General features: G+C 51.2%; 7 protein-coding genes across 7 annotated transcripts; 2 read left to right on the forward strand and 5 right to left on the reverse strand.

The window, feature by feature from the left end:
* Nucleotides 1-1796: 1796 nt before the first annotated feature.
* T310_0406 (Peroxisome biosynthesis protein (PAS8/Peroxin-6)) lies at nucleotides 1797-6393 on the reverse strand (the record flags this gene model as incomplete). The annotated part of the gene is made up of 3 exons (XM_013476684.1): nucleotides 1797-2316; nucleotides 2375-6149; nucleotides 6204-6393. 3 exons carry the CDS (start codon nucleotides 6391-6393, stop codon nucleotides 1797-1799), a joined length of 4485 nt encoding a protein of 1494 aa, XP_013332138.1.
* A 672-nt stretch (nucleotides 6394-7065) lies between these two features.
* On the forward strand, nucleotides 7066-7434 carry T310_0407 (Cytochrome P450 monooxygenase; the record flags this gene model as incomplete). The annotated part of the gene is made up of 2 exons (XM_013476685.1): nucleotides 7066-7077; nucleotides 7114-7434. 2 exons carry the CDS (start codon nucleotides 7066-7068, stop codon nucleotides 7432-7434), a joined length of 333 nt encoding a protein of 110 aa, XP_013332139.1.
* A 2650-nt stretch (nucleotides 7435-10084) lies between these two features.
* Nucleotides 10085-10480, reverse strand: T310_0408 (uncharacterized protein; the record flags this gene model as incomplete). The annotated part of the gene is made up of 2 exons (XM_013476686.1): nucleotides 10085-10165; nucleotides 10232-10480. The coding sequence occupies 2 exons, from the start codon at nucleotides 10478-10480 to the stop codon at nucleotides 10085-10087; spliced, it is 330 nt and encodes a 109-aa protein (XP_013332140.1).
* A 540-nt stretch (nucleotides 10481-11020) lies between these two features.
* Nucleotides 11021-11417, forward strand: T310_0409 (uncharacterized protein; the record flags this gene model as incomplete). Its single annotated transcript, XM_013476687.1, has 2 exons — nucleotides 11021-11274; nucleotides 11363-11417. 2 exons carry the CDS (start codon nucleotides 11021-11023, stop codon nucleotides 11415-11417), a joined length of 309 nt encoding a protein of 102 aa, XP_013332141.1.
* Nucleotides 11418-12894: 1477 nt separating this feature from the next.
* On the reverse strand, nucleotides 12895-15948 carry T310_0410 (Ankyrin repeat protein; the record flags this gene model as incomplete). Its single annotated transcript, XM_013476688.1, has 5 exons — nucleotides 12895-13620; nucleotides 13658-14741; nucleotides 14908-15016; nucleotides 15099-15721; nucleotides 15779-15948. 5 exons carry the CDS (start codon nucleotides 15946-15948, stop codon nucleotides 12895-12897), a joined length of 2712 nt encoding a protein of 903 aa, XP_013332142.1.
* A 1135-nt stretch (nucleotides 15949-17083) lies between these two features.
* Nucleotides 17084-20228, reverse strand: T310_0411 (PX domain protein; the record flags this gene model as incomplete). The annotated part of the gene is made up of 8 exons (XM_013476689.1): nucleotides 17084-17752; nucleotides 17912-18022; nucleotides 18073-18553; nucleotides 18604-18700; nucleotides 18755-19391; nucleotides 19453-19761; nucleotides 19818-20047; nucleotides 20105-20228. The coding sequence occupies 8 exons, from the start codon at nucleotides 20226-20228 to the stop codon at nucleotides 17084-17086; spliced, it is 2658 nt and encodes an 885-aa protein (XP_013332143.1).
* A 1235-nt stretch (nucleotides 20229-21463) lies between these two features.
* On the reverse strand, nucleotides 21464-22914 carry T310_0412 (uncharacterized protein; the record flags this gene model as incomplete). Its single annotated transcript, XM_013476690.1, has 3 exons — nucleotides 21464-21832; nucleotides 21885-22774; nucleotides 22821-22914. The coding sequence occupies 3 exons, from the start codon at nucleotides 22912-22914 to the stop codon at nucleotides 21464-21466; spliced, it is 1353 nt and encodes a 450-aa protein (XP_013332144.1).
* Nucleotides 22915-26372: the final 3458 nt, after the last annotated feature.

A 26372-nucleotide genomic window follows, 5' to 3' on the forward strand; every position in this document is an offset into this window, starting at 1 on the left:
GAGACGCAATAAATTCAGCAGTCAGTCAATTGCGAAAAGAGAAAAAGCGCAGAGAAAAACGAAGTCGAAGACGAAGACAAAGGAGGCGGGATTATTCTCGAGATAAGAAGAAATAAATAAACTCGTCTGACACACTTGACAGACAGCGCGCGCGGGTTGCCCGTGGGGTCTTACGCCATAGCTCCTGGAATTACCTTCTACGGCGTGTTCTGTTCTGGAACTCCACTCCACCCCCGATAAATCCCTCTTCTCCTCGCGGGGGATGGGGATTGGGGGACCCGCCCGATGAACTGGTCAGTCAGGAACCAGACGAAGATAAGAAAATGTCAGACGATTTTTATTCGAGACATCTTCCTTGTCAAGCACTCCGTCCCTCGGTACAACATTGTACTGTACCTGGATGAAGTTTGAACACGCGATGCGGAGTACCGAGTACAGAATTTCGGCAGCCATTTCCATTCGACACCAGCGCCGAAAGTAAGACGACCGCGCTGATGCCATGCCTTGGTCGGAGGGCGCAACCAGTCAAACTGGCCAGAACAAGCTTCGCGTCGGCATCTCCGTCGATAAGCTGGGCGACCGTTGTGGGGGCGGACTGCCGGCGCCTGCGGGAATTACGAAGTACGGAGTAGGAGTAATCCGGTAGCTTTTGGTTCTAAAACCGTGGCCTTTCCAGTGTAATGGTTGGTCATTTATACAAAGCACAGGCTTCTCTCAGCGCGTACTGTGCTGTACATCATGAGTGATAAATTGAATAGCCTTTCTAGAAATATTTCCTAAGTGTTTTTTTTTAAAAAAAATAATTTTTATTTCTTCATCTTTCAAAGCTTTACGCGCGTGTTGACCAAACTAAAGAGATAACTTTATTTTTTTTATCTAATGGCTTGAAAAACTAAAACTAAAGAAAGGCGAATTGATATCAGGTTGACTGGACCAATCAATCAATCAATCTGAGAAGAAAATTAGTACTAATTTTGCCGATTCAACAAAACTAGGCTTAAAACATGCGGAACGCAATTTTCACCAGTATATATAAACTTAATGCTTTCTTTGACCCCCTTGCTCATGAAGTTATTTTTATAGGTAGATTTGTTAAGGAGCTTAAACTAGCAAATTTACAAGTATTGTATTGGCTTAAAAATACCATATATAATCAACCTCATAAACGTCCATCAGGATCACTAATAAAATAATACAATGGACAATGTGAAACCATTATCCCCTTGGCTGCTAACAAAATGTTCAAATTAGTGCGCACCTTTTGTAGTGGGTCTTATTGGCGACACAGCCTTTACTACTTTAAAAGATGCTGTCTATGGTATTATTGGTTAATCGGGGCCACTCCAAGATAAAGTACTCTCTGTACGTAAGCCTTATTAGCCTATACTATTGGCATTTAATTATTCCACATCTACCAATTGGCAATAAACAATAAACATACATTACTTATCTGATTAATGTATTCCTTCGTTTACTAGGGAAGGAAGGTATGCCATATTGAGGTGATTGAATAGTTCATTATATGTACAGTACTGTGCATATGATCATACAGAGTTAGATGAGATGATCGCTCAATGAGGCTTCCTGCTTGCCTGCTTGCTTGCCTGCTTCCCTTCGTGCGTCATGCCTTGTTGTGTATGTATGTACAGTACATGATAGAGTAAAATCGTGCGACTTTTGACAATGACATGCCGAGAAAAGAGTACCAAAAAAAAAGGCCAACAAACAAAAAAGAGTATGCATATGGATATGAATGCCATCAACATAAACATGCAGACATGCAGAGGTATAGTATATCAATCCACATCGTCATAGTCCGTCGCACTCGACTTCAGATGGTCGGTGCGAACCACATACTCGTCGTCATCTCCATCCTCCACGCCATCGCCATCATCATCCCCCTCCTCGCCCAAATCCTCGTAGCCACCACGTTGCGTGCTCCCGTTTCGAGAACCCGGCTGGTAGCCATCGAACGACGAGTCCGAGTCCCCCCCGCTCGGGACAACCGTCTTGCTCTTCCCCTTGCCTCCTGCTACGTGCATCGCTGAGATAATTCGGCCTTTGCCTCGTCCTATGGACGGCACTCCGCCGCTCAAGCTTCGCACGCTGCTCATTCCTGTTTTGCCCTTCCCTTTGCTGTCGTGCTCGTGCAAGTTGCCGTTCACGACCGCGCTGCCGTTCTCCGTGATCTCGCTCCCAGGGCTGAGACCATCGAGCGCCTCTCCTATCGTGCGAGGCGCGGACCCTTGCTTTTCCTGCGCAGTGGCCGATTCGAATGTCCGGCGTATCCGTTCGAAATGCTCCAATTCCTGGGCACTGTCCACAGTTAGAATTGTAATGAAACGCTACAAACACGCAGATGCAAGTGACCTACCTGACACTAGGAACGAGCTCATTCTGGGCGTCGATAAAGTCCTGCTCCGTCACCATCACAGCCACGTCCTCCGGCGTCGCGAGGTGGTCAAAAAAGTATGCCGTGCTGACTGGACCACCTGGCAGTGTCTTGATCTTCTCGTCCACCGCCGCTGCCTGCCGGGTAATGGCCTTGAGCATGGCGTCCGAGCAGAGCGCATACAGGTCGGCACCCGTGTAGGTGAAGGGCAGTCGCTCCGCAATCCGTGGAAGGGAGACGTCTGGGTGGAGCGTGAATTTCCGGGTCAGCGCCTCCAGGATCCGAGTCTGCTTCTCATGCGTATCGGACACGCCCAGGTAGAGCATTTTGTCGAAGCGCCCAGGACGCAGCAAGGCCGGATCCAGAAGATCCGGCCGGTTGGTCGCCCCAATGACGAAGACACCGCCGCCGTTCTCATCGCCATTGCTCATTCCATCCAACTCCGCAAGCAACTGGCTGACAATGCGGTCCATCACGCCGCCACTGTCGCCTTGGTTGCCTCGCTTGGGCGCAACCGAGTCCAATTCGTCAAAGAACACCACGCACGGCCGTGCGTCTCTAGCGCGCTGGAACACGCGACGGACGTTCGCCTCCGACTCACCAATATACATGTTGAGCAGTTCCGGACCCTTGACGGAGAAGAAGTTGAGAGAGAACTCGGTGGCGATGGCTTTCGCGAGGAGAGTCTTTCCCGTTCCCGGCGGACCATAGAACAGGATGCCGCTACGCTTCTTCATGCCCTTGGCAAAGAGCTCGGGCCGTTCGAGAGGCAGCTGGATGGTTTCCATAACGGCGTCCTTCACGTTCGTTAATCCACCGACGTCGTCCCAGGTAACGTTCGGGATCTTCGGTGCCCCAATCGCGTCGGAAAAGTTCTTTCTCGCCGCGTCGACGGCAAGATCGAAGTCGGCCTTAGTCACGCAGCGCGCAGCATCCCCGCCTGCCAGCTGCACGTCCCTGACACTGACTGTGGAGTCTGCGTGATGAGCGCTGGCGGTTTCGGCTAGTTTCTCAAGACGAGCCGATTTCGCCGCAGACGCTCTCTCCACCACATCGACAAGATCCCCAGCCACGAGAGCGGCGGTTTTCATTGCCACGGCTGCCAGGTCCACGTCGGGGGAGAGCCGGATGCTCCGATCAAGAACTGCGTTTTGGAGGATGCCTTCTCGCTCCTTCTCCTCGGGCGCGGTCATTTCAAACTCATGCGTAAAAAGACTCCGGATGCCTTCGGGTATCTTGTCGACGTCGGTGGTCGTTGCGACGATGACCCGGGAATCCGCAACAATCTCCTTCATGGCGGTGATCATCCTGTCGGCGGTCAGGACTTCAATATGTCTGATGAGAAGCGCTGTGCAGTTCGCACCGCAAGCAAAGGCCCTCTCAGCCCTTGCTTTCAGGTACGCCTCTGTCTTGACGTCGCCTCCATTGGCTCCACCTTCCGTAAGAATGTCGTAGGCATCCACGGTGAAGGTGTGAAGCCCGATGTCGGCACACGCGCGCGTTGCGAGCGTCGACTTCCCGATGTTCCTCTGAGTTGACCTCAGGAGGATCACGACCGGAGGCATCCCCAGCTGGATGGCTCGAGGACTGGTTGCGGCCGTCATCAGCTCCCGCAGGCGTTTCTGGAGTGGAGGCACGAATATCTTCGGCAACTCCGTGACGAGACCGTGAGACGGAGGAATATCAGTGCTTGGCTTGGGCAGAGTCTTCACCCCAAGCCAATACTCCCAGCCATTGCCCAAGGTGCCAGGAACTCGGCTGATCTCGCTTCCTGCCTGTACCATGCGAGTGCTCGAGGAATCGATGACGGCCATACCACCCCATTGATCTTCAGCGCCGTCTTCCTGGTCCCCAGCAACCGCAGGGACAACCTGTCCAACACGAAACCACGCCACACCCACTTTTCGAGCTCCAGCGGCGTCGTCCTGAGGCGACTCTGGGACGAAGCCGAGCTTGGCTGTCAAATCGTCCTCCTGGTTGCCACCATCTGTAGCCTTGCTGGCCGAGAACACAGCTCTTCCGAGTCCTTCATCGACGCTGATTCCAACAAGGTCGCCACTCTTCAGGAGCCTGTGCTTCGACTCGAAGTAGCGTCGTAGTCCGGCAAACAATGCTGGCTGAAGCGTCCGGTCCATCGACAATGGTGTGGCAATCTTGAGAAGAGTGACTTCTTTGGCGACTGGCGGAGACTTGGGCGACGTCGACTTGTGCTGCTGTGATAGGCCAGATCTTGATCCATGCGCAGCCGTGAAGGGCAATGGCGACAGCTTCACGTATTTGGGGCTATCCAGATTGCTGAGCAGCAGCGGAGGCACGAAGACTGTGGGCGTAAGACGCTGAGCGGGTAGCTGAGAGATGCTCGACCGTCGGTCAGCCGGCTGGCCCACGACGTATCGTGGTTTCGGAGACGGAAGCCCAGGTAATCCGTAGACTTTGACGGCACGCCAGTTGCCAGAATCCTCGTCACCCAGGTTCAGGCTGCCGAGCGACGCCAACATGTTCGCCTGCGGCTCTTCTGTGGGTTCGATTCTCACCCAGTCCCCTGAGAAACAGCCAATCTTGACGAGGGTGTTGATGTCGACGAAGACAAAGGAGTCGGTGTCGTCGTCTTCTTTGGGCTTTGGATGTAACAGCTCCGTTGGCACGCGATTGAGAAGGCCCTCTGCTTTGAAAGTCTTCCCATATCCGCGGTTCGGACGAGCCGTCCCCGAGGTAAAATTCGACACTACCGACCCAGGAGTATGAACGCCATCCACGCGTCGGCCACCAGGGCGAGGCGTCATGGAGGACATGGCGGACATTGTCCCGGAGGGCTGCTGCGGCAATTCTGGGGCAGTGAGAGAGATCATATCTTCGAGAGAATCATCTGAAGAGTCGTTTGCAGACTCCACCGACCCTTCCGTCTCAGATTCGTCCGGCGGCGAGGTGCTTTCCACCTCCGTGCCACTGTCCATTGGCCGCTCCTCTGCGGCCGAGTAAAACTGCTCATTGGAAGTGTCGTCGGCGTCATCTTCGGTAACGCCTTTCAGGAGACCCGATCCCGGTGAAGCCAAACTCGGGGAAGCCAAACTCTTGTGAGCACGAGATCCCCGTGGACGAGCCTGGATGAGAACGATTTTGGTGGTTGGCAGAAGCAGACCCTGCGCGACCGGTTCACAGAAGGATATCTTGGCTGGGGGAGGCGGGACATGGGTGATAGGATGCGATGGAAGTGGGAGCGGCAGGAGGTCGCCGGTGTGGACGACCCTCTGCTTCGACAAGGCCTCGCGCACCGCGGCGGTCAATCTCTCCTCATCTTCCGCAGCCGCCTTCTTCGTATACCTTTTTGCTTCGGTGGCCTTGCCTCCCTTGGCCCAGAGCCCGTTGACCCCTTGCGCGTTGGTACTGAATCCTCCACCGAATTTATTCTGTACGTCGTCATGGTTCCGTAGAAGATGCCGCTCCACCGTCACATACACGGTATCGAGATGCAGGGGGGCGACGTCGAGAATTCGGATCTCGATCGGTTTCTGCGGCTGAACCGCATGACGCGTAGGATCCAGCTTTCCCAGGGTGTAGAAGAAGGATTGCAGGTAGTTCGCCGAGGCCGGGAATAGGACGGTCGAGTGAGAGATGGGCGCGACCTGCGACCGCTCCGTGGGCTGAATCCGCGCTGGGATGATGGTCCAGGGAATATCGTCGACAGCATGGTAGTGAGGAGTGTAGGGAGAGATGGCGACGTAGAGGACTTCCTGGGTGTTGCTGTTCAGTCCGGCCTCTGCACGCCGGGTTAGCAGAGGTCGCATGCACGAATACGCAGGTGGATGCTCACCAGTCAGATTGATTCCTGGGAACAGATCCGTCACCAGGTCATCAGACAGCACAGCGACGTCGCCCCGCAGGTGGCTATCCAGGACGAGACGGGCAGAAATCGGAGGCTTGGAGCGGCGGCGTCCTCTGAGTCCTTTCCGGCGCCTGCGCTTGGGCTGGTCGGGGGCGAGCCCGTGGTGGTCGGCGGCCATGATGTCGCCCTCCGGACCTTTGATCGGTGCAGACAGACAGCGGAGAGCAGGCGAATGCCCAGAGGTGAGAATCAGAGATCATACTTGAGATGTTGGATGGTTGTCCGAATGGGAAACGAACTCGCCGACAGCCGAGGCAACGCACGGACCCGGCGGTCGGGTAACGCCGCTGCGGGGAAACAGTCATTTCGTCGATATATTTATTTCTTCATCACTATGTGTATAGCTACGATTTTGCTGTTATTAGAAATTAGAATATATCATTTCCTACCTCTTGATGAAGATAATCTACATTTTACTAGGTATTAATTATTTTGATGATACAATGGGTATTTATAATTTTATATCCAGGGTTACTATAGAATATTGAAGTCGATATTATCGCAAAAAAAAAAAGTAGTGGTATTTTTTGCCTTTTGTACTGTTCAGTAACTACCCATGACACTGTAAATTCATACAGCATGTAGTAAGCAATAACAAGTACAAGCAAGAAATATGAAGACGATTACACAGGTAGACTTTTCTAGCTTCCACATAAGATGTTATATATGTTACCTTCAAGAGTCAGACTTTAGAGTTGTTTTTTTTCTCTTTAAAATCCAGACATCTTGATTTTCGCTTTTATATCAAAATTGATATTACTTTCCTCTTCAGCAAAGACCATCATGTGATATGCCTTCGACGGTATTTGGAGTATATATATACGCTCACCTCGCCCAGCTGAACCTGCTGCACAACGGCTTCAGCAGACGCAGCTGGATCCGCATGGGCGCCGACTGGTACAAGGGGTCTGGCCGAGTGAAGCACGAGGCTCATGAGGTGCGCAGTGGTCCGTTCCAGACCATCGTTATCGACTCGCGACAGGCGTGTCCCGGGCGGTTTTTCGCCGCAGCCACGATAAAAGTCATCGTGATGCGTTTGTTAGAGGAGTTTGATCTGAAGCTGGTGGATGAGAAGGCGGGGAGACCCAAGAATAGGATTAAAGGCGCGATGAGCTTCCCTAGCGAGACGGCTGAAATTATGTTTAGAAGGAGGCAGTAGAGAAATTAGGCCATATGACGGTAAAACGACAGAAAAATCACACATTGAAACAACAGAGGCTTTATAGATGCTGCTGCGCATGCTGGATCATGTATGTGGCCACAAGACAGCGTCATGGGAGGCGATTGCTCCATTGTAGGGGCCTTCCTGGGATAAGAAAGTGTCAAGATCTAAGAGAGCTTATAACAAACTTTGCTTGAAATGTTAGGACTTATGACTCTTGTTATTGTCTTTATTAATAAAGTAGTCAAAGTATTATAATTAGGTTTCTTTATTTGTATATTTAATCTTGTCCTCGTGCGTCACCTCTATTGCTCCATTAATGCCAGCTCATGCATAATACTGTCCCATTAACTATGGCCATTTCTATTCTATGGACTTGTCAACTACTCAACTTGATTGGATTTTAGTCTGAGGAAACACACGAAATAGGCATAGTTTGGAAAAGAAAAAAAATATCCTTTATCCTGGCCATCGATATGCTACTCAACACTTCCATCCGCATTCACTAGGTATGTACTGTGTGTACATACAGTACCTACATGCCAGCGAGCTAGAACTGGCTTATTTATTGTCGAGAATTTGAAGGAATCGGTTTCTGTTGCACCAATGAGCGAGACGCAACTGTGGAGATTAATCAAGTACTGCGGAGTGGATTGTGTCAGTATAGTGGACTTGATGTGATTGGTACTGTAATTATTCAGCAGGCGGAGAAGTAATCCATTTCAGGGAAAGAAAATAGATGTAGTTGCTGTTTGTATAGGGATGCGCTTCGACATTAATTAATTGTGTAGCTAAGCAATCCACTCTTTCAAGGATCAATAGTTAGATCTAGGACTTTTTTTTTTCGAAGGTCCTATGAAATCCCTTGAGCCATGACAACAAAGAAAATGGGTGGACTTCACCGTCCCACAAACAGATTGGAGGGGGTAGACAACAAGCATAGCAAATACTCCGTAGAATCCTCTAACCTTCATGGATGGGTATGTTGTAGAGCATCCGGGTTCCGTTCCGGTTATTGCCAGTGAATCTTATGCTGAGGGAAGAGCATCTCCAGTCTGCCACATGAAGAACTGGCGAGAGTTTGAATTTGTCGAATACTGGCTCCATCTGGTGGTAGAGTTGTCTTATTGTGGGTCGTGCTTTATTTATAAACTTTTTATGGTTCCGTGGTGGAGTGTCCAACCCTGAAGGTATAAAATAAGATGTTGACCAAACCTTGTTTGGCTTGATTGGGGACCTCATAAACTAATGATAATAAGAGAGGAAGCGGGGTTTGGTTTCCTTCTTTGTAATTACTATGGATAATAGCTCACTGGGGCCGGTGATCCGTTGTAGGATTCACTCATATGAGGTAGTTGAACTCGATCCGATCCGTGCAGATATAGCAAGCAGATTTCAGGTGCAAGTGAGTAAGTAGTAGTATTCCCATGCGACTTGTTTGATATGAGATTATGAGCATAGTACTTTTTTTTTCTTTGAGGCCACTAGGTTTCTTTTTTTTTTTGGTCAGATCAATTCGACTGCAGAAATCGAGTTTGAATCATGAGAGACCTTTTTTTAGCTCTGTGAATGCCACGGATCCTCAACTCATCGCTTATCCAGCGTTTTAAAATATGTCCATGTCGAAACTTTCCACTCTCAAGATCAATATATCTCATCTCCCGGGCATATTCAATTGCCTCAAGATTTGCTCTTTTTCAGTTACCAACACAGCTGAGAATTTGCAGCTGATCTTCACTGCGAGGCTGAGGCAGTAGAACCTTTTTTTTCTTTGTCTCAAGAGTAGATATATCTCTTCATGCCAGATCCTCCAGCAGAAGTACTGTACCTATTGAATTGTTCGACAGTCCCATTGAGATTCAACTTCATTCAGGCCACTGACTGTGAAATTTCTGTTAGCTGTACAGTACAGTACGCCGAAACATTCTTGTTCGGCTTCTCCATCCACTCACTGATTTCCTATGGTCACCGTTCTGGAGCTTTCCATTCATTGACTGGTTCCATTTCGAGCGATCGCCCCTTTTGTTGTGCCAACAACGTCTTAATAATAGTGGAACTGAGAATTAATGCCTGAGGCTTTGTCGACGCCATACCTGACGTGGTCGACAGATAGCTCAGGGAGGGGGAAAAAATATGGACTTGTATAATATGGATCTCTGAACAAGTTTTTTTTTCCAAAATGACCACCCACCTTGTCTGGTGTGTGAATGATCTCATCAGACCAGGTAGGTATAATAAAGAACGTACAGTACATGGACATACAAAAAGAGTGACTACCTAAAAGAGTTGTGGAGTGTTGCAATTCAATTTTCAATAATACAAAACACATTTTCAATGACAATAAAAGATAAACCAACCCTAGATCCGCCTTATCCTCCTCAATTACCATCAGATAATTTCCAACTTTTTTTTTTGGTTCTGTCTTTATGACCTTGTTGTATCTGCAGCTTATCATGCCATCTTTACTACCAGTTTCTTTTTTTTTTTCGAGTTTCGGAAACCTGTCCCTTTGCTTCCATGAATCGCTAGCGGCGATAAATGATGTGGAGTGATAGTCGAAGATTTGAAGATTTGACAACAGATAGATCGAGAAGCTTAACGCGATCTTGAACTTTAAATCCCTTTTAGCATCCTTAGCATCCTATCATCACCATCGCTTCATCAAGTCTTTTCCGTGTAACAGCCGGCTGGTAAATATCATGGCACCGCCGGCAATGAGTGTACAGCCCTAAAAGCAAAGCACATATTAAAAAAACAAAAATCTCCCAGATCTGCAGAATACTAGATCACATACTGAAAAGATGATCAGAGGCTGATATCCAGCCCGCGTCTCCTCTCGAATCAAAGCTCCACCGATCGGAGTACCAATCAAGGTTGCGACGGCAGTACAAGTCGAGAAAGCACTGAGTCTGGCGCCGATTTTCGCTTCGAGCGTGATTTGTGCCACGGCAGATGGTGTGACGGAGATGAAGATCCCAGAGCAGAAGCCATAGAGGCATGTAAATGCGATGAGAACGTCGGTGCTGACCGCGGGTAGCCACATTGCTAGGCAGAAGACTCCCGACAAGGCAGTCATGGGGTACAGGATGTTGAGGCGCCCTATTCTATCTGCTATGTGTCCTCCGCTTCATGATACGTCAGTCGTCAGCAATTCAGCAACTTCAGACACATTTGTAAGGCTTTTGAATTGTACGCACAGTATACGACCAAAGAAGCTAGCCGCATTAATCAAGGGCAGCAAATAACTCGTAATATTTGTTCTTGGATTCAGGAGCGTAGTATATGGTTCTTTGATCCAGTAAGCGGATGTCAACTCTTACCAGCTGGTATATATAAAACTCACCAACATAGTAGTACGGCAAATAGAGTCCCAGGCTGGCAACGAAAGTTCCAATAGAAAGAACTGAATAGCGGATATCTAAAAAAGCCTCTGAATTCCAAAAGCTCAGCCGGAGATTTGAGCGGCCTCCGCGGGAGCTTCGGGCGAGATATGTAGAATGCGATCGCATAGCAACACAGCAAGATCAAGGCCGCAATGCGCGTTGACCAGGCGAACCCAATGGTGGGGATGAGTCTCGAAAACATGATCGGGAGACAGACACCACCGGCACTGCTGCCGCTGGCAACAATCCCCATTGCCAAGGCCTTTCGACGCTTGAAGTATTGGCCTACCACCGTGATGGCCGGTTTGATTCCGAAGCCAACTGTCAAGCCAAAGAGCAGGCCCTGGGTTAGAAATTGCTGCCATATCTTGTTTGGCTGGCTGAAAGAAAAGGCCAAAAGCGATCCAGAACAACCCAAAGCTGCGACTGGATACAAGAACTGTAAAAAAAAAAGGTAAGCAATTGCCTTCCAGAATCCAACGATCGGAACCGACCTTGGGGCCGTATGAGTCCGACAGAGTCCCCGTAACTGGTCCAACCAGGTACATGAGGGAGATCTGCAGCGTGCCGATGAGCGCGATCACTGACGGCGAATAGGCCGAAAGATAGTTCAGCTGGTAGTAGGTCTGAAAAAAACCCAAAGCTGTTCATGACGCCGAACGATGCGAAGTAGACCAGGAATGAGCCGGCCACTGCCAGCAATGCCCACAGACCTCTTTCATGGTCTGTTGTCTGCGCGCTCTCGACCGATCGAGCTTCGACATCTGTCCGTGTGTTATTTGCCATGGCCTCCAAGCAAATAAACTGCTCTCAGTCGTGGTTATACTTACAGCGCTGATAAATGTACTGTTAGCCAGAGTCGTAGATATTTTGGTCGACGACAGGGAGATGAGTTAGTTGCGTTTGGAATCGGGGGAACGTTCGATATTTATGCTAGTCTCAGCCGCAGCTTCGGTTTAATAGCACTCCAGACTCCGGGTCAGGCCAGGGTTAAAACGAACAGGCCCTTCCATTCGCCAGAGAAAACAAAGAAATATTTAGTCTAGTTTCACAGTGTCAGCGCGTGCTTGCAGGATGCGCCCACCGGAGACCAGCTGAATTGATAAAATGTAAGCATCTTTGCCTGGTTTTTAGGCTTCCACCATACAGAGTACCCTGCGCTATCCTTTCAGTTATCCTCTCGGACAACCTCTTGAAGGACCTACCAGAAAAGGAAATGAGTATACGGAGTACTGTCCACAACCTTGGGAATCTCTACCAAAATAAACCAGGGTACATACATTTAATTTAACTTAATACAGGCAATTACAGTTACTAGATATAGACTTTCAAGTGTCTCTCGACGGGTTGGATCCGAAGTCCGCATTCCTAGCAGACGTCAAAGAGGTGCCTGCCTGCACTCTGCACTCATACACTTTTAGAATTCCATATCGCCGGCGACATCTGTTCCATGGGGATCTCAGTATTGAAAAAAAAAACAAGTTTGTCCTTCGACTGAGAGGCTACGTGGGCTCGTGGGCTCGTGGGCCACAGAATCCATGCTTATGACATGCTCCTCTTCTTCTTCTGTATCCTCGTACGTAAAGGTCCATAGCTAATGTGTTGTATACAGACCACTCTATAATAATATATATACCCTATTGATCTTATCAGCCTTTTGTCACAGGATTATCTTATCTTATTAATAAATAAACATCGATTTTCGACTGTTGACTTTATTTAGTAGATAGATATATACAGTCATGACACAATCACCATCACTATCATCATTACCATCGTCATTATCAATGTCGTCGTCGTCATTTTATTAAAACAAAAGATTCCTTAGCATCTCCTCTACACATGTATGTATATGTGCCCGCTACGCCGGGAGTTCACACATCTCCGGCACAGTGTAAATCGACGAGATGGACTCGCCCGAGTCGGATGAGTGGGAGGCACTTCTGTTGCGGTGTCTATAATTACGATCATGATCATTTCCTGCTCTATCAGGTGCGTGATGATGGCTCTCGTTCTGGACCGTTTCATGAGGGAGAGGATCGATGAGACTGAGTCTGCGCGATGGACTTCTTCGTTACCGCTGGAGCTGGAGGCTGGCTGAGAAATGGAAGAGAGGAGAAATTGGTGGAGGTGATGAGACCGAAGGTGGAGCTGCTGCTGTTGTCGTCGCCGTTCTGATTGGGATGGATCGAGGTGCTTCAGAAACAGGAGTGGAAGAAGAACCAAGACTAGGAGAAGGGGTATTGTCAGACACTATAGAACTGTATCGCTGCGGTGATGCATCGGCATCATTATGACCGTGCTCCGGCTGCGATTCCCTTGACCCTGCTTGAGGTTGGATGAATGTAGCTGGCGTAGCCTGCGGTGGCTGCTGTTGTGGAAACAACTGCTGCTGGACTACATTAGAGTCCGCCACGCTCGTATTCTGGTCCACATTCGTGACTGACGTGGATTGCGATTGCACATGATTCTGCTGACCTCGATTGAGCCGATTCGGACTCGTCGATGTACTACTCGGAAGACCTTGTTCGAGACTACTGGGCAGTTCCTGCGGCAGAGAGGCGAATGACGACGACACAGGCAACGACGTGGACGTTGACGCCGATTGATAATGAGACAACGGCTGGCTAAATCCATCATGAGGGTTGACTTCAGGCTGGAATGATGTTTGATGCTGCCTCTGTGCCTGTCTCAAAAAGATCGAGCACGCGTCTCTTGCGCTCCTCGTAGATGTCCGCGTCCGGGGCGAACCCAATCCTCTCAGGAGAGAGCCCAAAGGAGTCGGGTGAATAATCATCACCTACACCTCCGAGCAAAGGGGCGCAGGACAGAAGAACCTCTAGCACTTCTGGATGTCCGTAATACGCAGCGTACCGCATCGGCAGCCATCCCATCTCATCCTTGCTCAGCACCGACGCTCCCCGACTGATCAGAAGTGACACCACAGGCAGATGGCCTCCCATCGCTGCCAGGCACAATGGAGAATCTTCATGAAACCGAGCCCCGAAGCGTAAATGTAAAGGAGAACCGTAGTCAAGGAGCTTCTGCACAGCGGCAACGTAGCCATGCCGGCAGGCCACACACAGAGCGCGGTCCCCGTTTGCATCTCGGGCCTCCAAAGACGCTCCCCTCTCGCAAAGCAGACTGAGTAACTGTACCGACCGCCCAGCCGCTGCGAGATGAATTGGCCTCTGCTGCGTGCCTTCTATCTGAGCCTCGATATCGGCCCCCGACGTCAGTTGCAGCTGGACTACTTCAGGGCTATCCGCTATACAAGCGTAATGAAGCGGGTTGAGGCCAGACTGGCACCGCAGATCCAACGGCGGGTTCTTCCGCACGAGAAACTCCACCACAGCAAATTGCCCGCTCATTGCTGCCAAATGCAGGGCCGTCCTCCCTTGGCTATCGACCATCGACAGGGCGCCTCGTTTCTGACTGAGGAGTTCCACGATCTCAACGTGGCCGTTGAAGGCGGCCCAATGGAGAGCCGTCATGCCGTCTTCGTCCGGGCACCGGAAGGTAGCCTTTCGCTTCAAGAGCATCTGGACCGCCAACAGCTGCCCAGCCGCCGCAGCACAGATGAGCGGCGTTCGCCCACTGCCAGGTGAATCGACGTTGGCCTTATTGTTCAGCAGCAGCTCGATCACGGTCAGATGCCATCCCTCGCAGGCGTAATGAAGCGCCGTCATCATCGCAGCATCTCTTGCGTCCATATCGGCTCCTTGAGAAATGAGCAAGCTGACCATTTCAACATCGCCCTGCTTTGCCGCGACATGGAGCGCCGTCATCTTGATTGTCTGCTCGGGAATTGACTTTGGCATGGCTGGCCAGAAGCAACCGCGCTGCTTCAAGTTGGCCGTTGTTGACTGCAACCCAGAGAGCAGTCCTGCTGCGCGAGGTTTTCGCCTCGAGGTCCACCGCCTCCATCAGCAGCAGTTCCAACACGGCGAGATGGCCCCGGGAGGCAGCCAAGTGGAGGGCAGTGGACCCCGACGCGTCTTTTTCGTTGAGCCGGGCATTGTTCTGAACGAGCAGATCGACAATGTCCTCTTCCCACAGTGGGCAGCGACCATGAGAGCATTCCTACCTGAACAGATGTGACGCGCCTCGATGTCGTGGCCGCTCTCGATTAATTTCGACGTCGAAGCGAGATCCAGACTGAGCGGCCTTGACAATCGCCGGGGCAGTGGCTCCATCTGACGAGGTCAGGTCGATGCTGGTGTTGAAATCGCTTTGGCGGCCTCGACGGCCTCTGGTCGACCCTGTGGTGGGACTAACCACGAGGTTGCGCGACGACGATGTTTTCAAGTTCGCCAGACTCGAAGTGTTCAGTCGGCGAAAGGCCGAACGCAACTTTTCTCTCCTGGATCCTGACGACAGTGTTCCCACGGATGGGGGTGTTGACAGACTGCCATCTCCGGACATTTTGATCGGAGGGACGAACTGGGTTGGCGCCAAGAGACACGCTCTTGCTACGGCTGTTTGCCAGCAGGACGGGATCACTGGGTCGCAGAACGTGGCTTTTTCCGCCAGATGAGGCTGTCGATAGAGATCGAGCTGGAGTGGTCGTTCCTGCATCCTGACTGGCGTAGCCTTCGTCGCTCGAAGTGATGGCCGTCCTTCTGGATGGACCTCGAATGATCGCCGGATTCGCATCGGGCCTTGATTGTGAGTGCTGGAGGACCCGCCGATAGGCATCGGTAGAGGCGAGCGTATCGTCGAAATCGAAGGTGGTTTCCCCAACTGATGACAGACGATTGCTGATCGAACGACTGTCAGCTTGGGATCCCACTGCGCTGCTGGTGCGGCTTCGAAGAGTCACCGTGTCGTCGGCGACTTTCTGGGTAATCCTGCGGCTTTCCACCTTCCGCAGAAGCTCGATCTGTTCGGAGGACGATCGACTGCAGAGCAGTCAGCATGGAAAAAAAAAGGACGACCAGACCTGATGATGACACTACCATTGGCATGCTTGGAGGAGCAGGTTTAGAGCACGCACTTGAGCGTGCAGCCTATCCTCCAGGTCTTTCATCATCTCATCATTCCAGACCACTTTAACCCGAGTCCTGAAACCCAGGACGGTGTTCTCTTCTTGAGTCAGAGCCGCGACCTCTTCGGACAGCACCTCCATAACGGCCTGGCAACCATCGAGGGCGACATCCGGTCCTTCCACATACTCCTCGTTGCGGGATGAGCTCTGGCTATTGTACGTGGCCCAGTCATGGAGTTGCGTGATGGCCGATTTGATCGTGGTCAGCTCTCCGATAAGGGAGCGGATTGTGAGATCGGCATTCTTGTATTTTCCTCGCAGCGACGCCAGTCCTGCGATCGTCTGACCGATGATCTGGACGACCTGAAGACCGCCACTCAAAAGTCCAAAGGCAGACAGGATCCATTATCTTGTCGATGTTATCTTATCCGACGGGGCCACTGTAGGAAGCGGAAATGGGGCCGTCCAGTAACACAGTATCGTGACATGGGCCTATCTTACTACAGAGCTCTCTCCTCATCGACACAGACGGTCAATGGAATGTCATTGAGAGCTTCTCTGAGGAGAGTTGTCCGAAGCGTGAATTTGTCTCCAGAACTTGTAGGTCAAGAAAGAGGGGTGATGGAGGTTTGTTGCACGCGCGGCTGAACGCCCGACAATGGTCGCAGTCACGAGAACTGCAGTCCGCCATGACGACGGCTGTGCTGGGAAAATACCAACAGGGGCCATGAAGAGCATGCTGATCTCGTTGGCTGCTGCCCCTGCAGAGCTAAAGTCAGTGTCGGGACAACCGATCCGATCCATTGTTGGCTGGAATCCGGAAGCACGGACCTTGGCCGTCTGCACCGCCTTCCTGCATGCGAAGTATTTTACCTGCGGATGGGATGAGGCTGTGCCTTGTACAGTTGTATGCAAGCGATCCGATTAGTTGACCAGGAAGAGAAGCTGAATGAGAAGCTGAATGTGTATGGCAGCAGACGGACGGAGAGGGCAAGTGCGGCTACGCGAGACAGATCACGGGACTGACGAGTGTTCGTAGTGGATTCAATTCATCATCATTCATGCAAGCTTCAAGCCTTGGACAAACTGTAGAAACCCGAAAGAAAGAGGGGAAAATCCCACCATTACCATTAACAATACCTCTGTAAAAGCAAGTCTACTTCTGCTGCTCTATGCATGCAATCCATAATCCATCCCATGTTCCCAAGTGGAAGCCCCATTAACCATATAAGAAAACAAAACGAGGAATCTTTTGTGATAGTCTGGAAAGGGCCGACTAGTCGGCCAGAACCTGCCGGAGCATCGCCCGGAACGAGTCTTGCAACTTGAGAACTTCGCGGACCTCCGGCTTTACAGGCTCTCCAGCACTGCGGCGGAGATGGTCCTGTTTGCGGGCCCGTCGTTTGCGCTCGGCCGCAATCGGATCGAGGTCGTCATCCTCCGTGTCCTCGTCCGATTCGTCCGACTCCTCATCTGCGATGGCCAGATCTTCGAGATCGGCCTCATCCAAGCCAAAGTCACTGCCCCGGAACGTCGCGCTGCCGGGGATCGAGTCGCTGCCCGTCCCGTCCGCCGCCATCTTTTGCCGGGTTTTGCGGTGATGCCACTTCTTCCGGTCCTCTTGCCACTTGACGAGGGCATTGATTTCCCGGAGAGCAATATCCTTGTCGATCTGCTTGGCCTCCACAGCCCCTTGGAAGAGGGCATTGATGTCGAGTTTGCCGCCCCGAGGCCCCTTCCGTAAGAACTCGAGAATGTCCTCGAGCCAGGACATCAGCGACCCAAAAAGGCCATTGTCATGGATATGCACCTCGTGCACAAACTTGTAAAAGTTGTGTTCGTGTCGGGCGCAGAGATCGATAAAGGCCTGTACCGTCTGGTTCGGATCGGCCGAGACATCTTGTCGCTGCGCCTTTTCAATCACCGAAATGGCATCATCAGCGAACTGGGCAAAGTCGGTAATACTGTTGTATACGTTGGCAGATTTGTATACCCGGACCAGGGGCTCATAGAAGATCGTGAACAAATCCCGGAACAGTTGGAGCGTCACGGGCTGAGACGAACGTTAGCCAAAATGAAAACCGTCGGCAGGGACACACCATACCTCTTCGATCATGCTCAGCATCATCGCCTTGTCCCGTTGACGGGTATAGAGCTTGAGCAGCTGCTTCAGGTATGCGAACCATTGCGCGCCTTGTTTCATTTCGAGATCAACCTGGCAGGGGTCAATGTACTCATCCAGTAGCGACGGAAATGGGGACTTACATTCTCGACGGCATTGTTCCACGCCACGTAGCCGTTGAATATCTTGCCGACCTGCTCTGAGGTAATCTCGGGGGAGATGAGGTCCGATCGAAGAATGGCGACGAGGAGATCTACGTCCTCCGCTTTGGCTTCCTCGCGAATCATAACTTTAACGGACTCATCGGCATCGACGAAATTTTTCAACTTCTGAGTCAAGACTGGGTCCTCGATCTTCGCAACCAATGCGTCAATCGGCTTCTGGAACGATCGGATCCCGTCATTCAAGGTCATGGAGAAGATGCGTTGGAGCAGAGAACGAGAACCGAACGGCTGGGCGAGAAACAGATCAAGAACGCCGGACATGACTGCGGCCGGGTTGGCGATGCGAATGACATTCTTCAGTAGTGTATAGGGAATTAGGGAATGGATCCTCTTGGCCTGGGCGAACAGCTCTGGGGAATTATCTTCGGCCAGGAAAAGATGGTAGATCGTCGCAGCAACCCTGCAACGTGAAGTTAGAACGCATCAATCAACCTGCAGGGGAGTACTCACTCGATGCGTAGCCATTCGGCGAATTTCTGATATTCCGGACTCAGATCCTGGATCGTGGGCTTTTCCCGGATTTCGGAGAACAGTTTGGTTAAACCATCTATACGAAGTTCAGCTTAATCGGGCACTATAAATATCAGGGGATGGCACTCACTTCTCTCGACGATGTCCCGCCGGAATTTCTCCATGTAAACGTCCAATTCAGCGGCACGCTGTCGGGCGATCTCGTAGAACCGTTTTTGCTCCTCGATTCGTGCGGCGTCGGCTTCCTTCCTCCGTTGGACGTCCAGCATTTCTTCCTCATTGAGGGTAATTGGCCGCGCGGTCAGGAACTCCTCCACGGCTTTGGATTCTGCCACGCGCTTGTTCTGCAGGATGGTCCGGAGAAATGCGCGCAACGACACCCTCTGTTCCTCCCGGTACAGGACCACCTTCTCACGAGAAAAGTCCCCTGACGCTCTGGGCGATTTGATAGACCTCGAGCGTGAAGAGGACCTGGATAGCGAGCGCTTGTGAGTCCCGACTGGTAAACTCAATCGGTCGGAGCTGGGCGGCCCATCTTCTTGAGATCCTGGCTCCTGGGTTGACACAGACGATATTGACGACATATCATCGTCCCCGGAGCCCCAGAAGCTGGTGGTTACGGAATTCTTATTCTTTCTGGGGAGAGGCGGGAGCATCCTGCCTGGCAGCTCGGCGCGTAATCGCTTGTGCAATTTGGCAAATTCCCCATATCGCCTGGCCACGTAGATATCGGGTTTCCCAGCGCGACGAACGCGGAGAATAAATTCCTTGATTGTCAATTAGTAATCGATTTATTTCTTCCTGCAATTGGACAGTGTTGTTGCTCACTGCGTGCTGATGATATCGGACGGTGCGCTTCACCGACGTGGTCCTGACGGCGGCGACATTGACATCCCATCCATTGATGGCATGCCCGTCAGGCATGTTGACAAGCAATCCCTGTTCATTGGCGCCGCGATCGACAACCTCCATCTCGGAGAACCTGATGCGCTCTTCGTATCCCGATGCGGTCGGAATGCCCGACACCATCATCAGCTCGACCACCTTCTCGCATTTCTTGGCCAGCTTCCGGCGCTTCGTCTCTTCCAGGCGATCCTCGGAGGATGAAATGTGCTTGTTTGCGAAGGATTCGAGGAACTATGCAGCGGTCAGCTCAATGACCCGTTATGAGGGGCGTGAGTTGCCGCACGCACCACCTGCAGCCGATCCTGCCAAAACTCCTTCTCGTGAGCCTTGTCGAGGAAGGGAAAGTTGCGGATGTGGTGAACGAAGATGTAGCGCAAGATGGGCAAGTCCGAATCGACCGGGGCCACCTCGCCATAATCCGATTTGAAGGGGGCCCCAAAGCGGCGCAGAGCGGTCGGGGAGGACAGCTCGGAGATCTCATGCCGCACCTGGCAGCTGATGAGCTCACGCTTGAGGTCTGCGATCAGTCAGACACCACGCGATGCGGAGTAGAGCATGGATTGGCACGACGTACAGTGCTCCTGCTTGCCCGTCAGGATCTGCCCAGGAGGCGGACTGGAGCTGCTGCTTTTGGCGGATTGCACGGGGTCTGCGGGCACGCCGTCCGCCGCGCCCGGAGCATCGAGCTGCGGCGTCATCGTTGGCGAGGCAGGACGACCTGCGAGTTGCAGGATCGTATGAGTCTGGCAATGGAATTGCAGTCACGGCCAGTTCGGAAATCGCAAGGGATCTGACGGATGGGATGCGGCTGATGCGATGACGTCGTGCGGAGGAGGCTCTTTGTCCCTCTGCCTGCCGGACTGTCAGAGAACCAGCTCTCTGGCAGAAGAGTCTCTGCCGGCGGTCTATTTCAGCAAGAAAACTACAAAAGAATAAAAAGACAGAAAGAAGGAAAAGACAGCCGCAGGGCAGAAGGCAATGGCGATGACGCTGTGGATCAGCTAACAGCTAATAGTCGCGGAGGCTAACGCGCGCTGACAGCCGGAGCAGGCGCGGCTAGCAGCCCCGCCGCCAGCAAGCACCGCCTAACAGCACCGCCGAACCAGCCAGGCGGGTCATGCTGCTCGCTGGCCAGCTTGGCCTGGATTCTATTCTAATTTCTGGCTGCCTGTTCTCTGCAGCGGAGGATCGGCGATGCGATCCAAGCCCCGCGACCGCTTTTTGGGCGTGCCGCTGCGGGGCCGCTATTGGGCCAGACTCTGGGCAGTGGCGCAGCATCAAGAATAGATTATGCCACAGGACACTACTCTATGCTCCGTATACAGCACGGTATGCTCGGTCTATTCTCTACCATCTTGTCTGATTGATGCCATCCTGGGATGATGGCACTGGCATGCCATGGACTGACAGGACTTCTACTTGACAGGTGGCAGCATTACTCAAATCACGTGACAATCTCCGTGCGCTGAATCTCTCGACATACCACGAGTCCACGACGAATTCGATCGGATTCACATCGCAGTCGAATATCAGACGTCGCTCGATCGCTGCAAGCCTTTGCTCTGGACGAACAACGCGGCGATGGTGGCAATCGCACCCAGACCGGCCGACACCGCGAAGGACCGTCGGATCCCGTCGTAATACACCAGACGAGCGGTCGTCTGGATGTCCGGAGGGAGGCGGTAGATGGCAGACACCGAGTGTCGGATGTCGTCGATGACCTGAGGAAGTCCAATTGATCAGCAAAGGTCCGAAGCTCGCGTCAAATGTCCACAGTGAATGGATTTTACTTTCCATTTGTCTGGTATTCCACTCAGGGCCTTCGCAAGGCCTGAGTGCAGTGTATTCTGGACGATCGCCGATGTGATGGCCACTCCCCACACGGTGCCCATGGAGCGGATGAGGTAGACGGTCGAGGCAGAGACAGCGTGATCTAGGACGTTAGCGTGTCCTTCGCGCTCACGGGGGGTTCGTGCACACCTGCGTGGTCGAATGCCGCCAGGAAGCTGAACAGAATCCCAGGGTAGACGATGCCCTGTCCGAGATTGGCGGGAAACACGAACACAAAGTATTTCCAGCTGGCATCGTGAAATCGGAGAAGCATGACGAGCAGATTACCTAGAAACATCAAAAACGCGCCAGCCCGCACCAGATAGGCCAGTTTGCCCCAGCGCGACATGACGATGCCTGCAATGAGGCCGCCAACCGGCGTTGCCAGGGATGGAATAACCAGTCTGGCGCCGGCCTTGCTGGCAGAATCCAACAGGACGACCTGGAAGAACAGGGGGAGCATGAACAGGTACTGTGCGAGTCAGCGGCCGGAAAGGCCACACCAGGTTTGGAAATAAACGTACTGCATACGCCGCCATCCCGACACAGACGTTGGCAATCTGCGTGCATACCGGCAAGACGCCGCGCAGCATTCTCAGAGGAATAACCGGGACAGCCGAGGTGAAGGCTTCCACGACCACAAACAAAGAAAGAAGGACGACGCTTGCGACGAGCGATGTGATCACCCAGACATTATCCCAAGGCAGCTCGTTGCCGCCCAGACTGAGCCCGACCAGCTGGATAGACAGCCCGAGGACGAGCAGCAGGGCTCCAGAGAGATCGACTTGCTGCCAGACACCGCGGAGCCCGCGGGAGTCGGCGTGATCAGCATGCCCCGGGAGCTGGATGACGAAGTAGCCAACCACCAGAGCGAACACGGAGATGGGGACTTGCAGGAGAAAGCACCAGCGCCAGCCGACCGAGTCTGCAATCACACCACCCAGGGAGGCGCCACAGATGGACCCAAAGCCGTGGAGACCGTTCTGCGCAGCTTGGTACATGCCTCGATGGCGGAAGGGGATAATGTCGGAGTTGATGATGGTGGCTAAAATAGTAGCTGAATTAACGAAAGAAAGAAAGTAAAGGAAGGAAAGGGATGTACCCATAGTCATCAATCCCCCTCCACCAATCCCAGTCAGTGCCCTCATGACATTCAGCAAGAGAACATCCCGAGCGAGCGCGCAGCCCAAACAGCCGATCAGAAAAGAGACGGTGCAAGTGAAGAAACAGGGACGTCTTCCGAAGATGTCAGAGAAACGGCCGTAAAGAGGCTGGAAGGCAGTGCTAGTGATCAGATAAGAGGTCGTCAGCCAGGACGCGGTGTTGGCGGCGTTGAACTCGGAGCTGATTAGCGCATAGGTCGAGGCGGTGATGGTGCCATCGAACCCGGCGAGAAAGACGTTGGCGAAGATGGCTGCGATGTTAGCCTGGCTAGAGGTAATCTAGAAGTCAGGACGTACCGACTTGGATCCAGATGAATCCTTTGGGTGGTTTCCAAGGCTGCAGGAGGGGTTGTTCCTCACAAAGGCGCTGGTCGATATCGTCGGCAGCCATGGCGTGCGCAGGTGAGTGAGCAGTCCTGAATGGATTCTTGATGTTGTACACACATACAAATGCAGTTTATATACGTACTCTTTATAAAGTACATACGTATATAGTTAACCGAATTTATTCACACAAAAGGAAAATAAAATAAAATAAATACTAATTTTAAACTAAACTATCAATATCCCCGCTAGTTTTATCTATCTACCCCGCCAGAAAGAGAAACCTTAGGTACCTTGGACGAGAAAATCGCACGAAATCAGGACCCATAATTGCATGATTGCATCAACAAACCAACGAAAAGCGGTGAAGCAGCCGCAGCTGCAGTCGCAAATGAAATAAAAGAGCATAAAAATAAAAATACACACAAAAATGCTATAATTATCGAGGATTATTTAATTTAAGAAGGACTTTCTTTGAAATTACTCAATTAATGGTAAGGGAGATTCTGTAGGTAGAGTCCTGAGTCTTACAAGACTGTGTGGGAATTATTATTGAGTTACTGTACCCCGTGGCACGTCCATACCTGCAGGCATCTACTGTATCCTATCTTATAGCACATGCAGAAGAAGTGTATAGCTTGAGCTTGAGCGTCTCGCTATGTCAGCACTCTACACAAATCAAAATCACTCTGCTGGATACTCCGTAGGAGGAAATTTATATTTATAAAGATGCTGGATTTGGCACTTCCCAAGTTAGGTAGTACGTACTGTACATGTAATAGTGCAGACTTTTTACAGTGCAGTACAGTACAGTACATTTACATATCTATATAAACTAGGACTTACATATATAATCGACGCAATAGAGAACGACGTACATACAGTACACATCTTAGGTAACCAGACATCTTAGAAAAAAAAAAAAAGAGACTTGATAGAAGTACTCAGTACTGTATAGAGAAGAAGAATTGTCTGGAATGGAAGGAAAAAAAGGAGGTGCAGATCTATTTATTATTTTTGTACGCGTAGCAAGCCGGCAAAGAACGAAGGGGGGAAAAAAATAAGTTAATCAACACTGTCTGTATAATCTGCCTCAAACAAGATGATTAAATTATGGAACCTTCATGAACCTTGAAAAGACATAATCTTAGCCATAGGAAATTTCTTATCGACAATATCGAGTCATTATTAGCTGATAAACCAACTAGCTGATGCGAAGAGAAGAAGAAGAAGAAGAAGAAGAAGAAGAAGAAGAAGAAGAGAAGCAGTACTAAATCAGCCGTTCATTCGCTTACCAGCGCGGAGCATGACAGAATTGACCGTGATCTCGATCTTGACATTGACATTGACAAGATATTCACTCATTTGTGCACTTTTATCTAGAAATATACCTAGACATATATAAATGAAAATATAGAATATAAACATGAATTTGAATATACCCCATGTCATGTGAACCTGGTCTGGTCACCTGATTCTATTTCTTTTTCCTTCTCCCTCTCTGTGTCTTTCCTTCTCTCTCCTCTTTTTTTTTTCTCTATTTTCTATTCTCTCACCCTACAGTAGTATATTGCAGCGCAGTCTATCTATCGATGGCTCCCTACCGAGAGGATGCAGCGTCCGCCAGGCAGAGCCGGTGTCGTAGTCGAGTCGCCTTCGCGCTAGATAGTGTAGCCGGGAATAGACAAGGTATCTGGCGCATGATACTCAAGAGGAATGACTCGATAATGATAATCTATTCTGAAAAATTTCGTCAGTCAGGACCTTTATACAGTAGCTTGAAGAATAGACTGAGGGCTCGATTCGCATGGACTTGCCAAATCGGGAAAGTTAGTAGACAGACGGGAGGACTTGATTGGTAATATCAGTACCTACTCAGCGTGTTGCAAGACTCACTTCTAGTGGCATTGACAGGACTGCGACTACTTTCTGACCTGGATACTATCATATCTTACGGTATGTACAAGGTAGAGAATCCTCATCGACACGCAATATATTATATCACCAGTACCAGCACAGCATCATGATAACCCTATTATTTTGGCCTTGTTATAACTAACTGATGGCGAGTCTATCAGCCAGACTACTCCTATCCTAACAACAGACAGATCCTAGACTGTGAATAATATCGACGGTAAATTCAGATAATTATGCCTATCTACAATGCAGATATAGATACCGAGTGGAGTCAAGCAAGACGAACATTCAACAAACCGATTAGATACCAAGATATTAAAGTAGTAAAGCAAACAAACCAACAGAGTATCTATCACTGCGTAGTTACACTACCTACCTAACCCAAGGTAAGGTATATTTCTTATTAGCAACGATCCACTATTATCCTTGAAGCAGGCATTCCTGTGACTTGTGACACTGCTTCGGCCCTAATCTTCCATGGCCATACGTATGACTGCCGGATTATCCCCAAAGCGGCAAGTCCAGCCTGACGCCAATACTAAAATAAAATTCCCCCGCCAGGAAATGCGGGGAAGAAAAGAAAGAAAACAAAAGCTTGCTAGAACAGGGTTTAGAGGGATGTATTATTTCTGTTGGTTGGGAGGGGTCTTCGAAAGTAATGCATGTACACTAGTACATGTACTGCAAGATGCTGATCTGATGCTTATGCTTATAAGGGATGTATGCATGACGGACTCGAGTCAGTCTGTGCATGTCATGTCTGTGTTCAGGCCGACCTGCCGGTTTGAGCAGCTCCAAGATAGCACAGCAGGCACAGCAGGGAGAACTGCTATATAATATACTACATGCCCTGCATGATCAGCACTCTGCTCCTCGTCAGAATTCACCCTTCAGATCCATACCTATACGTACCAACCCGATACTGCACTCTCAGAGAATGAAAGACCCCTTCCCTCTCTTGCGGACTAGATGGATCCCCAAAGCGTCATCGATGCCCGCGACCTCGCCGCCCTGGGCCACGCCCAGGCCCTGTCGCGCAAGTTCGACATCTGGAGCATGCTGGCCCTCGCCTTCTGCGTGCTGGGCACCTGGTCGACCTTTGCGCAGGACCTCGCCAGCGGCCTGACCAACGGCGGACCCGTCTGCATCCTCTGGGGCCTGTGTCTGGTGACGGCGTGCAACCTCTGGCGTGGCCGTGTCGCTGGGCGAGCTGTGCAGCAGCATGCCCACCGCCCTCGGCCAGGCCTACTGGGTGTATCGTCTCTGGCCCTCCTCGCCCGCGGCCGGCCGCTTCGCCTCGTATCTCTGCGCCTGGATCAACACCTTCGGCTGGTGGACTCTCACCGCTTCGCAGATCGCCTTCATGACCAACTTCCAGCTCGCCACGAAGGTCATGTTCGACTCCTCCTGGGCCAGCGCCAGCCGAGGCTGGCTGCAGTTTCGTCGTCTACCTCGGCATCACCCTGCTCTTCACCTTCATCAACCTGGTCGCCTGTCGCTGCGAGAAGATCCTCCCCGTCTTCAACGACTTTGTCGGCGTGTGGTTCGCCGGCCTGTTCGTCGTCTTCTCGCTCGCCCTGCTCATCGCCGTCGCCATCGGTTCGTCCA

The sequence above is a fragment of the Rasamsonia emersonii genome (genome assembly GCF_000968595.1).
Source record: "Rasamsonia emersonii CBS 393.64 chromosome Unknown ctg1118621759677, whole genome shotgun sequence".
In the NCBI taxonomy this organism is placed as follows: domain Eukaryota; kingdom Fungi; phylum Ascomycota; class Eurotiomycetes; order Eurotiales; family Trichocomaceae; genus Rasamsonia; species Rasamsonia emersonii.